The 15,301-nt window shown below is 48.3% G+C and overlaps 1 protein-coding gene across 1 annotated transcript in view; it reads right to left on the reverse strand.

The window, feature by feature from the left end:
• Positions 1-10,831: 10,831 nt before the first annotated feature.
• Positions 10,832-15,301, reverse strand: part of UST (uronyl 2-sulfotransferase) — a 174,062-nt gene continuing 169,592 nt past the window's right edge. The window contains exons 9-11 of the mRNA XM_075036013.1: positions 13,645-13,704; positions 12,539-13,099; positions 10,832-11,570 (exon numbers count right to left, since the gene is read on the reverse strand). Coding sequence (XP_074892114.1) covers positions 13,078-13,099; positions 13,645-13,704 — 82 coding nt within the window. The 3' untranslated portion in view covers positions 10,832-11,570; positions 12,539-13,077. The remainder of the gene's footprint in view (positions 11,571-12,538; positions 13,100-13,644; positions 13,705-15,301) is intronic.

Here is a 15,301-nt window from a genome sequence, read left to right on the forward strand (position 1 = left end):
ACTGCACCTAGGAGGAATGCAGGTATGGGCACTATATTCCAGGCTACAGAATATTAACTGGTTTTACCCAGCTGCCACTGGCAATTTGGTTTTCATCACTCAACATCTTTGCCTCAGAAGAACAAATTGAATTTTGGCAATGTGCACCAGAGCCCCATTCTAGGAGACGTTTATTAGCTATCTTACCAGCAAAAGAGCAGAAAGAGGCTTTTCAGAGCGGTTGCATCCTGTCCTCTTGAGCAATCCTTGAGTCATTATCTCAGGATCTCACATTTCAAATACTGTACTAAATGAAACCATTCATTAGGAAACTGGCAGTCCATGGTCACCTTCTGATATGTCTAACAGGATTCTCAGAGTGGGCAGGCTTAGTGAGTCTGTGGTTTAGATGGGGGAACCTTTTTCCACAGCTGTAATAGACCCATTCTGATAGTGAAGATCTGTCTGGACTGCCAGAATTTTCTTGGAGATACAGGCTCAATATTTTCCTTACAGTAGTGAAGAATTCCCTGTTAAAGGTTTGGAAAGTCTTCTCTCTCTAACATCCTGGAGGCTGGACTCCCCTAAACCACCTTTACCTTGGATGGCCTTACCACAGTCTGGTGAAGTGCCACCACCTGACCAGAGATTCCCAGGCACAGGGGAAAGCTCGTCTTGTCCCAGTGCCAGCAGACCGTTTGTCCTGGAGAGACGTGCCAAGGAAGGAGAGGCCTGCAGTGCCCCAAACCTACCACTCTCGTCAGAGAGATGGGCTTGCGAACCTGAAGCTTGAGAGAGACATCTGGGTCTGTCAACCTGCAATGAGTACTGATGTTCTGAGCTGCAGAGGTAGCTCCCATTTCTCTATATAGCGACATAAACTACTAGGAAAAACTGGCCACTCACCACAGCACCGCATGCGCTTTAAGAACTGACCTGCCACATGCATTGAACAGCTTTGTCACTCCACTGCCAGCCACCACCCTCCCAGCTGGGCACATGTCAAATTGTTTCTGATGTGAAAATTTTTCTCTTTAATTCCTCCTTATCATCCCCATCCAAGCCTGTGGTCACACCATGCCTTTTGTCAACAGCTTTGGGAGAAAACGTGGCAAGGTAAGGAAGACCAGTGGGAGCTGACGTCCTGGCTCCTGGATTACCTGGAGTGTGCAGCTTGGTGCAAGGAAGGACTTTGTGTCTTCCTTCTAACTAGGCAAAAATCCTACCTACTGTAAAAGTAGCTGCAAGTGAAGAAGTGCTCAGGTGAGAGGCAGTGCTACTCTACTCCTGCTCCTGTGCCAGGGACAGCCGCGGGCTGAGGGCACAGAGGAGAGCAATGGGAGCTGCCGGCGCGCTGCATCATTTTCAGCTGAGGAGGTCTCTTCCTCAGGTCCTGCACAGCGATCTCTTTGTTTCCAGAGTAGGTGCAAAAGTCATCATATTTTCTTAGCACTGATTTTCATAAGGAAAGGGCTTTATGGAAACCACATGCAATTGACTTAAAGACTGATGCTACCAACACCTGCCATTCCTATTTATGTCTATTTTTAATATCTCTTCACAGAATGCTGATGCAGCACAATCTCTATTCTATAATATCCTTCCTAAAAGCTGAATTTTGCCAAGAAATTTCACACAACCACATGTAGAAATAACCAGATTAAATCTCCAGCAGAAATGGAGGAAGCCTTCTGTGTACTTTTTGGTGGCTTGAAAGGTTCTATCTGACCTTAACCCCCACAGGTGTGCCAGCATCTTATGAAAAGAGAGGAAAGCTCACAACATGTTGTCTGCCCATGGGCACACTCTGATGCATAGAGCATGCCCAAGCCTCTGACCACTGCAGCTCCTCGCAGCGAACGACAGATTTAACTGCTTGGGAATGTGCTGAATTTCTCTGTACTGATCAATTACATCCCATTTGCTGTGAATGACCGACCTCTTGAGCCATTAGATGCAGGACTGCACTGTTTTCCTGCAAAGTCAACACTAATTCTTTTTCCCAGCCTGAATTCCAAATCTTAACTACTAGCCTACACTAATTTATAGTAAGCTAAAACCTAAATAGCAGGACTCACAAGAGTGTTTCTTTTAAATTAAAAAATTTAAATGTGAGTGAAATAACCTGTACTTGAGCTACAGTGATACTAGCAGCTTATTAATGCTACGTGAATGAGATCCTTGCAATGCATGCAAGTAATCTGCCTCTTTTTTTCCTGAGAAAGCAGCTTTAATACATTCTTGTGTTAGGTATTTGTTGAAGACGAGACTTAAAAAAACCCCTGAGCTATTTGGATCATCTGCCTCAGTACATCTGAACTATGTGATTCCCCTTTCCTGCTCCTGACAACGGAATCTCTTTTGCTTGTTACCCTCACTTTGCTGCCACAGATAATTCTATGTAGCTTTTGGATATCAACTGTGGAAACCATGCCAGCTTCTCCAAAGTAGGTTTTGTTGGTAGCTTGTCACAATTCAGTGGTGACATGAAACTCAGTTTTATTCCTGCATTTTGGAGCAAGTTAAAACACTATTTGATATTTTAAGGGGCCTTTGTTCTTTAACACATAGCTGTTTGCCATTGTAATTGGCAGCTTTGGACACCAGCACAAGAGGGTTGTTTCTGTGGAAGGCTTAAAGTCCCGAATTCCTGCTGCTTGTTTCTGCCGTGCCGTGGTGGAAGATGCTGTTGGGCCTTGCCATGTCTGGGTGAATCTGACACTTGCTAGGAGCTCTGGCTCTCTAGCTGCTGCAAGCACATGCCCTTCTTTCCAAAGTCTTTTCCAATCCTTTTCCCCCTGTGCTTCTGGCCCATGTTCAGACTCCTTCATATATCGCCCATGTCCAAGAGCACTTTTTAAGCAGCACCCAGGTGACCCAGGCCCCCAGCTGCCTCTAAGGTCTGCAGAGAGGCTGGTGTGACAGCCCTATACCTCTTGGTTTAGTTTCTCTCTCCCACCTTCAAAACCCAAGCAGTCCCGCTCACCTCTCTCTTTCTTGTGGTCACCTATCCCCACCTCAGGCACATCATGCTGCTTCCACACTCATGGTCTCTGAAAGGACTGGTAGCAGAAGCGCATTGCAGGGTGTGCTCCCCAGCAAACAAGAGAGCTGATCCCACAGGGCATCCCTCCCACCACGTGGTTCAGATGACAAGAAAGAAAAACCAAACCAAACCCCCACCTCTTTAAGACCTGCACCCTGCAGAGACAGACCCTGCCCAGGTCCTCCCTCCTGTCATTCCTGCAGGCATGGAGACAGGCTTCCATGTAGAGAAGTGGGAGATAGGGGAGATAGAGGCTAATGGAGAAGGAGAATCAAAGCCCTCTCCTTCTGCTCAGGAAATTAATTCTGTGTATCACGGAGGCCATGAAATATGTGCCTCTCAAAGGCAGACATTGCTAACACATTCATGCCTACATCAGGCCCCATTACCATACACCAGATCTTTCTGATATTCAATATATTGTACCAGCTTCTGCTTCAATAGGGCTCTCTGAGGTCTCAGATGCTGGCAAGTTGCTCTTTAGTACTTGGTGCCATTGATAATTACCATAGTGTGAGAGATGAGTGGCTGCTCTACCTAGATCCCACCTCACTTGCATTTCCATAGCCACATCAGGAAAATTACAAACAAAACAGAACACCTTTCAGCACAAATTCCTCTTGTTAACAGGCGACCATAGTCTTCCCGTAATGTCTGAGCAAGAGACGATCACTGCCACAACCGCTTGGGTGTTGCCTCTGGAATTTGGAAGGATGAAATCATCACACGTCCCACCACCCCACTCACTTTGAGACATTTCTGACTAGGCTCATATGATGTGGTTGCCTCCAATTAGAAGGGACCGGGATCAGTGATTCAGGAGGTCACATCCAGTCCTGCAGCCCTTAAATAGTATGGAAAGAGTTAGTCTGAGGTTGCCAGTAGAAGGCAACGATAATTGTTAAAAATGGCTCAGGGCCTGGTAGTGTGTGACTAGGGCAGGAGAGGGGAGATTCTGGTCCCAGCTGTTGCTTAACTCAATTCATGAGTTTTGGCAAATCTTTAATCCCACTGTCCTTTATGTTCCAAGTAAGTTTGTCCTCTGGGAGCAATGGCTCTCCCCAGACTCTGTAAGGCCCTGTGATCTGCGTGTATCATTGACTCATGCTGGCTACTGACAGTCAGTCTGGTTCGGCAGCAATATACTGATTGACAGAATGATTCAGTGTCATTAGAAGTGGCCGGCATACAGTGTTGTACTATATACAGTTTTGCATCAGTTGTACCTACATTGAGATGGATGTACCCATCACGTACGTAACTATGCCTTTCCTGCACTTGAATTCTGTCCTGGGAACATCTCCTTGTAGGATGCAGCAGGCACTGTTGCATCTTCTGGTCCAACCCTCTGCAGGGCAGTTACAGATTCAGGAATATGCTTTTATAATGCAGCTAATTGGTTGGGAAGGCTGCTTTAAGAGCCTTTGCTCCTTTAAAAAAACAAAAGTCAAGCAGTCTAACTGACTACCACAAAATAAAGCCCTTCCTTTCTTTCCCATGTGGGAAACATTAAATAACATCCTCTTGTCCAAACTGGGACAGACCCTTGCACACCTTGGGCACAGAGAGCCTCAAAGGAATTTTCTTACACAGGGTGTTAGACCCAAAATATTTATGCAGAAATATGCAGAAATATGTTTATGCATTTGTTTATATTCACACATAATTATGCAGCAGCGAGGCATTTTACAGGCTTGTCCTCTCTCTATCTCCAACAAAGATTGTCTTTAACATCTCAGTGATGTACCTATTCAATGTTTACATCCCTTTTTATTGTGAAAGCAATTGTATGGTGTTTGACAGCAATATTTCCTGTCTGTTATAAGCAGCACCAACAACTGATTTTCATTTCCTTAAAGAAGAAACCCACATTTGTGTTCTCTGAAGGCAAAAAAATGTATAAAACGTGTTTCCTGAGGAGTAATTTCTGGGCATGATGTGATGCCAGTCTCAAGCCCTGATGCTGAAAATTGTTGTTCTGTAAGTTATTACTGCTAGTTCCTCCTTTAGCCCGCAGATGAGAGTGCACGTACTAATAACTCAGCAGAATAATACATGTGGTAAGATATTCAGTAATATTCAGCTTTACCCATGCATTCTTTCTCCTCTGTTTTTGTACAGAGTTCCCCTTCTTCTTACAGTTAAGCCTGGACATATTTTTCTATTTTAAATTTTCCAATGATTTGTACAAGAGAGTATTAAATTGCTAAAGGGCATATTAAGTATTACAGCTCTGTTAAACTTGAATGAAGCAATGCAAGTCTGGAACGCATTTAATAAATCTGCAGCTTGATAAGCAAACTTTCTTTGCCGAATCTGACATTCCTTTGCACTAATCACCTACGTGAAAGAGCTGCCTGTAATTCTTTTATTCTTTTAACTTTCTTACCCCAGGACTAAAACCAGCTGCAGGCCTCCCCTTCTCTTGGCACCATATAATTTAAAACCCCTTCCATAGCCTTCAGAGGAAGGTGTGCAGGAGCTGGGCGCTGCAGAGCTGTCCACACAGCCTCGCTGGAGCACCCCTTGCTTACATTTTTCCAGCCTTTCTTTTTTTTTTTTTTTTTTTTTAAAGTTGGAGAATGAACACATAGCATGCTCAGCTCTGAGGAGGACTCACAGTGAGCGTGTGGAAGTTGTATCAAGAAAACACCTATGTCAGTGAATGCAGGGGGAAGAGATCAAACCAGGCCACCCAGAATTGCCTGGGAAAGCTTGGAGACTTAAGACTGATTTTTTTTTTTTTAACCTTTTTTTTTTTCTTTCACTTAAAAAGCCTGCATGTCATCTCCAGGGCGATTCACCTCCTTAATTTCAGCCACGGGGCCAGTGGCCATTGGATTAGGCTCCATGAGGAAAAGCTTGCGAAATGTGAAACCGTTACAGTGGCGACGTAAGGTGGCAAATCAGTTTGATGGATGACAACTCTTCTAGAAGGCTTTGCATTTCAGTTTCTGCTGGTGGTGTATCCCTCCCCCAGTGTGTCTCCTTCTCACTCTCTGTACCTTCTCACCTCACAGAGTTGTTCTGGCCTATTTGCTGTGTGCTACGCTTATGTTGACCATACTAAATGAATTAAGTCGGGAAGATTATGAAACCCACTTCAACAGAGATTTCACCCCTTATGAGGAGTCTGTATAAACTCTCAGACCTGTTGGTAAAACTGTAAAGAGAAAAACCTCCAGGCCTCTATGATGAAAGCTTCTGCTTTCTCGTATCGTATGATAAATAGCCTTATAGTCAACACTTCTTGCCTGTGATAGCTTCTTGCACAGCCCTAGACTCACTCTTGATCCTAAACTGGAGGGGAAAGCTGATAATGGCAGAGCATGTACACAGCTACAGTGCTGCCGTGCTCCTGGAAGAGCTCCTGACAACTGCTTTATCCTTAGAGCTGCACCTGTGGCAAGTCAGTGAGCTGAGAAATTCTCTGATGAGATTTAATTCCTCTATTTAACGTCCCCCTTCGCAACATCTCGTAGTAGCTTCATTTTAAGTGACGTGAAGAATGACAATAAAACACGTGAGCACTGTTTTTTTCTGGCCCTCCAGCCAACAATGCTTCACAAAACAGAAACACTTTTCTTTGTGGAAGTCTGTCTGCTAGAAGATGCTGCAATGGCTGATGTTGCAGGGCTGGCAAACTCAAGGAGAGTTTCTTAAGTCCCTTGACAGCTGTCAATCAGGACAGCAAAAATCATGGCTGCTGCCTGGGGTGCAGCATGGTGCAGTCGTGTCTGCAGGGACTCCCAATTCCTCCTCACCGGGCTGTTAGCAGAATGACGTTTGTGCAACAGCCCATTTCTCACTGCTCATCCACTTGACAGCCCGCCCAGCTGTGAGTCACTGTACCCAGGTACAAGCACAAGCACTCAGCTTCATGCCCAGGAGGAGCCGGGGAACAAGGGAGGAGGGTGAACAGGCAGAGGAGATGTCGGGTGCCTGCCAGGTAGCAGGCAGGATAGGACACAACCTTTTGTACAGGAAGAGAGAAGGACAAATGGTGACGGCAAAACAGTAGCTGCAGGATTGACGGTTGAGTCCTTGAGCTTAGCGAGAGGAAACTGGGTGTCCTTCTCCTTTAACATGAATGTACAGTAAAGGGCCAGGACAGAAAAGGAAACCGGTCTGTGTGAGGAGGGCAAGTACTGTATTGACAGTGGGAGCACAAGGCTCCTCATGCTTTTCTGATGACACGTTTCAACCCAGATCAAGCTCTTTAGGAGCGAGCTGCCTCATGTGTCACAGCCCTCAAATCCTTGGCCTCTGCACTGAGACTACCAACGAGAATGCCAGCTATGATGGTGGGTTTATTTTCACCAGACTGAATGGACTTCCCTCTCATTCCACAGAGAGCACGAGACAGCTGTAAGTTAGCAACAGCTTTTCCTTGGAGAGGGGCCCGAGGCATAAGATTTAAACCACCTAATCTCTCTCTGTGCCCGTGTCCCAGGATCTATGTTCTGTCCGGACCAAAATAGCGAACAAGGAACCACGGGTGAGTTCGCCTAAAGATAATTGCCCGTACCCTGTATGGTGCCGCTTGCTAGAGGAGAGGCAGTAGGAAGGGGTGAAAGTATGGGGGGACGGGACACACGGACACACACGGGCTCCTGTTTAACGCAAGGTGCTAGTTAGAGACCTAGGCTCCCGTTCCTAAGTGTGAGACTGGGTAAGCCACGTGCTTCTAAACGTGCCCGGCACGTGCCCGGCAAAGCTGGGATTGTAATAGCGAACTATCTCTCAAGAGAGCGATAGGGTTTAGACTATTCATCTTTTCTGAGCTTTGATGTCACCAGAAGAAAGGTACTATCTGTGCAGAAGTTTAACTTGTTCTTCCCACTGCCAAAAGTCCATGGGAATATGTTTTTGCAGGTCTGACGTTTGTTCAGCAAAGACTGTTACGGCCCCAGCCCGGAAAGGACGTTTCACATACTTGGTTTCTTTGGTTGGCTCTTGAAAGCGAGCTGTATATTATCATTTCAGTATGCAGCAAGGCGCCTTCCCCTCTCCTCCAGCAGCGAGCCCGTCCTTGCTGCCATCTCCAGAGACGTGGACACTCCCTGGCCTTCCTCTTCTACTGCCCTGCCACATTTCACACCACCTCCCGCCCGTAATCTCTCGCCTTTCTCGGTGCCTGGATGCTCGCTGCCTTTCAGAACCGTTCGTTTGGCAGCCCCGGCTCCGTCCGGGCCCTCTCAGGCTTCTTCTGCGACAAGCCGGTCGTCGCCGTCGTCGTCCTCCTCCTCCTCGGCGCCTGCCCCGGTCTTGCCGCGGCCCCGCAGGTACCCGGGGCCCGGCAGCTGCAGACGGGAGGGAACGAAGCGAGCCGGGGGTGCTGCCGGCCCCGAGCCACGGCCGAATAAAAGCGCTAATCCGAGGCGAAACCGCGCAGCCAGCCCCGACAGCGAACCTCCCGAGGTTGTTTGGGGACCGGGAGCCAGCCCCGGGGCTGCTCCCCCGCCTCGGGGGCCGGGGCCGGGCCGGGCGGCGGCGGGGGCTCGGCGGGAGCGGGGAGGGCCGCGGCCGCCGCTCCGGCTCCCTCTAGTGCCCGCCCGGCTCCGGGCCGGGGGAAAGGCCCCGGCGGAGCCGGTACGGCTCCCCAGGAGAGCCCCCTCCCAGCCGGCTGCCGTTCTCCCGGGCTGCGGCTCGGCAGGCGGAGGGCCCCGCCGGGCCTGGGCCGAGGGCGCGGCGGGGGTCGTCCCCTGCCCTCTGCGGGGAAAAAGCGAGGGTCCGCCCCCAGAACAGAAAAGAGGGTAAGGGGGAGAGGAAGACCTTCGCCCCGGCACGAAAAATCATCGGTTCGCTTCCCCCCGCTTCTCATGACAGAAGCTGTTCTTCCTAAAACAGGATATTGGGCCGGGGAGGGGTAACATAAGCAGATGGATTCTTCGAAAGCTTCCCACCCGTATCTGCGGAGCACAGGCTCCGCGGAGAGCCATGAGGTGTGGGGACAAGGGACAGCAGCAGCAGGAGGAGGAAAACTTCCTCTGAGAAGAGCGAGGCAGCTCAGAGCCTCCCTTGACTTTAGCACTTCTTTTTGGAGAAGCAGAGGGCACAAAGTTGAGATGGAGAGGTGAAGAAAACCCTTAAACAAACCTGATACTGACCAGTTGCTAGAAGAGAGCGTGGAAGAGTATTACAAGCAGCCTTGCTTCCTTTCATAAATGTGCAGTATTAGTTAATTTGCACCAGCAGTGGCCTTCGCTGATGAGAACCAAAAGGAAGAAAGGATCCCGTCTCTACTCACCTCCCCTCAGATTGGCTCCAGCACCTGAAAGGCAGAGGCTTCCAGGGTTATTAAGCAGTTTCACCTGGAACCCATCACTAGGTCTGGATCTGAAACCTTTCCCTGTTGCTGTGTGCTCCTGTCTTTTATCAGATGTGGGCTTTTCATGAAGCGTGCCTACAGCAGAGGGGCAGGGAGAGCGGAGCCAGAGAGGCTGTGACTGGCCTTTCTGCCAGCTCCCTTATGGATATCCAGCTGCTTAATAATACCTGCACTGGGATTATCTGTCCCTGCCTCCCCTTGTACAGCATTCTGCTCCTTACACTTCACCGTGCATCTCACCTCTTTTCTGGTTTCTCTGCTCCGGTCTCCAAACTTCTTTCAAACTTTACAGAAGCAAAACCCTCCTGCGTTTTGTGTCTAAAAACCCTGTGGAGCTCCAGAGGGCCGTAGTTAAGTGTTTTGAAGCTATATGCACATACCTGCGTATGTTCCTATACAGTGCAGAAACCTAACACATGCTAACTGCATGTAACTGTAGTGCTACGGTGGGAACTTCATGGCTGCGTGTGCCAGCCTGGTTTTGCTCCACTTGATTATTTCAGACTGCAGTTCCCTTTAGGGTGGCACCTTCACGCAGGCTCGGTTGGCCCTGAGCAAATAGCAACAACCATTTAGACAGTCTCCAAGCCTGAAGTCCCAACAGCTAATGTGGCGCTTCCCCAAGAATGAGCTACCAAGTCCCCGTACAAGCTCCAGGGCTTGTGCACACCGTTTCTCTGCCAGGTCTCCTCTTGAGCAATGCAAATGGGAACGACGAGTAAGGCAGCAATACCTTTTGACTCACTGGACTAAAGCAAACTGCTTTTGGAGCGACGGGGCGGAGAAAGCAATGGATACTTGGGTTTGGCCTGGCTTACTATTTTTTCTAAAAGGCTGTTCAATCTAAACTGAAATGACTGGCATGCACTGGAGGGCAAGGAAGAAGAAAAAGCTAGCTACGCCCAGCCATCGAGCGCTGCATTCTAGGCTGCCTCAGCAAGAGGCTCCTGCAGTTTAAGCTGCACTCATCCACTTCTTGCATAAGGTTTCCTCTGCATATGAAGCATTTTTTTGGTTGGTTTCAATTGCAGCATCTACTACTCAGTTGAACATTAACACTGTGAGGTAAACACATTATTATCATTACTATTAGTCATTACTATTACTGTTTGATCCTAAATGTTGACTGTAAGAGGAGTCTTCCAGGATATGACGTGACACTGCCGGCTTCACAGTACATCAGGCCTGGCCAAAACCTGAAGGGATATTTGGGGGAAGGTGGGGATTACCTGTCCTGTTTCAAATTACTTTTCACAGCTCACTATCTGGCAGGAAAATGAGGAGGTTTTCCCCATGGAAAATTTCCCCAGGGAAATTCTCAGTGCCTCCTTTTTATTTCCAGAGGACTATAAACTAGTGCAAAGTCCCCAAGTGGTTTAGAGAGCTACATCCCGCTGCCTTCCAGTGGTACCTGGGCTCCTTGCTGGTGCCTGGGACTGACACAGAAGGAGGGAGGTGGAGGCTGAAGCACGCTGGGCAGTTGCACCTCAGCTGGATTTTGAGTGGTCTGGGGCACTTGCCGCTGGGATTGGTGGGAGGCAGAGGAGCGCAATTTCTGCCTGTAGAGACTGCAAGTAAATCAGGCAAACAGCACAGGCGTTTGGGTTTGTGAAGTCTGGCTCCACCGCAGCTATTGTGATCCCTGTTATTCAGGAATTCTACAAAACCGTACCAATTCTCATAAAAGTTTTGCAGAGTAGATAAATACTACACTCCGGCCTTCGCAGCAAAGGGAAAAGGAAAGCTTTAAGCAATTAGGCCAGGCCACACAGCGATTCGGCAGCGAGCCGGGCCGCCCGCTGTGCGGGGCTCCCGAGGCAGCCGGGCCGGTGCGTCGTCTTCTGCTGCCGGCGACAGCACCGGCACGGCTGTGGCAGCCCAGGCAGCCGCCGTGAAGGGGGCTGGGGTGGGGGACCACGTACATTTTTTAAGGAAAGAAAGGGCCTGACCCTCCTCATGTTAGCAAGGAGCAGCAGCTTGCTTAAAAGATGCTGACCTGCGGCTAAATGCGTTTTCCCTGGATTGCTCCGGTAAGCTTTGCTATCTATTTTGCGCTTTTCTATCTGTTTTGCAGAGAAGTTAGAAGCTCTTAACTTCGGTCAGAGCTGTTCTTGGCCAAGGTTTTGGCGATGCCTCCGTTCCCTTTCCTGTCAGAGAAATGGGTTGGGTCTCATCTCACCTTCCTTGCAGGAGCTGGCTGCCATGGTGCTCTACCTACAAAAGATGAAAGTGCTTTAGGCTCCTTTGGGGTGACTGGTACCTGCCCATGAGGGATCAGAGTAAGTTTGAGAAGAGCCCCCTTCCCCCAGGCAAAAAGAGGACATTCTCTTTGCTTTCTGAGAAGCAAAAAGCTTTTTTCCTTTGACTCAAAAGATACTGTTTTGGAAAATCAGAGCTGACCACATAATAATTCCATCTCCTTCTCCCAGTTTTGGAGTGATAAGACATGCACGATGCTGCTTGACACTGTGATATTTAAAAGACAAAGTAGGGGTCAAATTTGCTGAACGTTTTCCAAATTCCAGTGAGGTTTATCACAAAGAGCCCCATGCACGGACCCAACTGGTGTGACTGACAAGGGCTGGATTGTGGAGTCACTAGAAAGCTCAGTTGCCAGCCAACGCTGATGGGCCAAATCATGTTCTTTGGGGCAAAACCTGCTGGAAAGCTACAATTATGCAGAGACCCCAGGGAGTTTTCACAGCAGAGTTTCTGACAAGAAAGCCCATTGTGAGGAGCTGGGTTTTCAATGCTTCAAGGAGCAACTGTCCTCTATCAGCACCGTCCTGCCTGGGTCTGGTGAGAAACAGCCCAGAGCTCAGCCCCCCGTGGGGCGGGCAGGCAGGAGGCTGCCGCTCTCCCTCCCTTGCACCCTGACGTCTCCCCTGGATTCCTCCAGCCTCCTTGGAAGAGGTGCTGCCGTGCTCTCCTTGTCAGCTTTCTGTCCCAAGAAGCGCAGGAAGAAATGTTTTTCCCACAGCAAGTGCTGACAGGACTAGCATGAACTTGTCCAAGGGAGATTTGGCAGAAATGCCCACCAGCTAGCTACGACTGAGAAACTGGCTCCGTTTCTCTCGCCCCGCTCAGACACCGGCCTCCGGGGCTGCTGCTGACACGGAGCGTCTCTGCTCACATCGGAGGACTGATACTGCGGAGACTTCTTTGCACCCTGATGCACTCACCTGCCAGCGCATTTCAGCCTCCTGGCCCGAAGCCAAAGGGGACGGATTTGGTATTGCTAAGCCTCAGTTATTTCAACAGAGACAGGCCGCGACTCGCCCTAATACTCAGAGCAGAAACTAGATCTGGAGCAGGAACGAAGCTGACACCTGCAAGGTGGGCTCAACCTCAAGAGCCTTCCCCCAGTATCAAAATTTAGAGCAAGGCTCAGCAGCTTATGCTCCTCCACAAAGCACGGGCACTTGGACAGAGGAGTTTGGATTATGTCCACGTTCGCTCAGTCTTCCTTAAGATGCTCCCCAGAAGACGTAGGCAAACGCTTCAACGATGTGTACTGTCCAGGTAAGGGAGGGACTGGGAGGAGATGATGGGAAAGCACCAGATCTCTCAGCTGAGAGGCATATACCCCTGTCTGACAGCTGGAGAAGCCTTCTGGTTTATGGATACACCAGAGAAAACCAACTACTCGGTGAGCTGAGCTGAGCAAGAACTGTCTTTTCACTCTGTGTTGGTGTAGGTTGCTGAACAGTAAGGCATTGCTTCATGTTGTGGATTTCCAAGCACTGTGGAAAACCAAAGGAGAACACAACTTAGACTACATACATGAACACTGGTTTGATGACTTTTCAGGTAGTCTGCAAGCACCACATATTGCAGGAGAAAATGTGACCATATTCTTGCTAATAGCTAAATTTGCAAGATGTGACTTCAGCTACCCATCTATCTGCTTATCTGCTCTTACTGCTGCAGAACCACCTTTCCCAAACACAAATCTGCCTTGCAGCCATGCCATTTCTGCAGGTGTTCATTATGCAACTAAACAGGAAAGACTAGGAATTAATCTTTGTCCCAAAGGGACAAAAATGGTCTGCTGAAGGGCTAAAAAGTCATTCATATTGAGGAAGTTACCTGAAAAGTCTGCAGTTTTAGGAAATATAAGGGGAGACAACTCCATGTAACTAAAATTTTCCATGGTACTTGTTTTGCCTTCTAAAATCTAGGACTGATTTTAGAGCAGGAAAGGAAGTTCAAGGATTAAGACACTTTGCTAAATTATAATCAGTGCTTTTTCACAACCTTCCTGTGTGACATTAGGAATATCACTTACCCACTTGCTGTATCCATTCCCAATGTATGAAATGGGGATAACAGCACTTCTTTACCTCCACTGTGGATCAAAAGGATAAATACATTAAATCATTTTCCAAGATGCTCAGACAATATGGTTAGTGAAGAAATGCCCTACACAGATTGACCTTGGGAAACACACCAAATATGGCCTATGGTTTGTTTGAATACAAACAAATAGAGAAAGTGAAAATGAAAAAGGCTCACGGCTCTTCAGTGAGGCATAGGTGCCTCATTGCCTGCTGCTTCTTCTAGCACATCTCTCCAGCATGATCTTAGGAATCTTGTCGTCTTTGAGCAATCAGAGACTAATGACTACAGTTGATTTGCCCTCCGTGAGCTTACTACCACACAAACTAGATTGGAGGCTCCAAGAAGAGAAGTTCCCATGTGCTGTGGGAAGCCATACCCTGGACTGTTGCTCTTGTGTCTGCCACAGACTCTAACCGCCTCTGTTTCTCTCCTGCACCCAAACTGGAGAGAATCACGAGTTCAAAACTGGGAGACGCAACTGGCCTTTGCTACGTGACAATGATCCCACAAGCCCTGAGGTTATCCAAAGTCTCCTGTATTGCCCTGGCCTGGTAAATGAAAACTGCAGGAATGCTTTCCCTTGTGGCACAGGAACTAAAAATTACTCGGCCCAGCAGCAGCACCGCTGTGCTGAGAAGGATTCGTTTCACTCGGCTCATTACTTGCACTCAGCCTGGAGAGAGGTCGGCTGAAGGATCAAATCTATGTCTCGGATCAGCTCCTGAACACAGGTACAGGTATAGGCTGTATGCTTACATTCTGCCAGGTTTCTGAGATAGAGTAGCAATTTGGAAGTGCATGGATAAAGCCCCCCCCAAATGCTAACTTAATACAAATCACAAATCTGAAGCAGCATTTCATTTTGAAGTGTGGTCTCAAGTTTTCCAGATGAGCCAAAGCCAGAAAGAGAGTGAGCAGTCTGTGTAACGCTTCTGCTGGGTGCTCTATATTATCCTAGTGTTTAGACCATTATTCTTAACCCTGAACAGCATTGCCTCTGTGTACTCCTGCTAACCTCTACTTTTCACAGCACCAGTTCCCCTGTGGTGTAGCAGAATTCTTTGCCACCAGCCTTTTTGCCCATCGGATCCAAAGAACGGAACAGGATGGCAAAAGTTTGCATAAAGCACACTCCTACCATGCCTGCCTGACAGCAGTGGCATTAACTTACCCTTTCAGCCACAATCAGTTAAATACAAAACCAGACTTGCATTCTTCCTTTACATACTCAGAAAAGGAAATCCACATGTTTATATTCAAAACCCACATTCAAATATACCACTGGTCAAATCTTACCATCTTACGGTGTCTGACAGGCCAAATCTGTCTTTGCAGAAAACCTCCCCCCTTCCCCAACCCCTGTTGCCCCTAGAACAACCTTCCACCCCATCTCCAGGCTCTTCTAATATGACAGCATCAGACATCGGTGCTGGGACGCAACTGTTACGGTGTGCTGGTGCTTCCATTACACACAGCTGTTTTCTAAAGCTTACAACTGAGCTTTGAAGTTCACTTCATGCTGCAGCTTGGCATCCAGTACCATTTCTGGGCAAACCGAAGAAAATGTATGGCAGTTTTTCAGTCGCAAGTGACACATCAGCAAC

The sequence above is a fragment of the Buteo buteo genome, chromosome 9 (genome assembly GCF_964188355.1).
Source record: "Buteo buteo chromosome 9, bButBut1.hap1.1, whole genome shotgun sequence".
NCBI classification, from domain to species: Eukaryota; Metazoa; Chordata; class Aves; order Accipitriformes; family Accipitridae; genus Buteo; species Buteo buteo.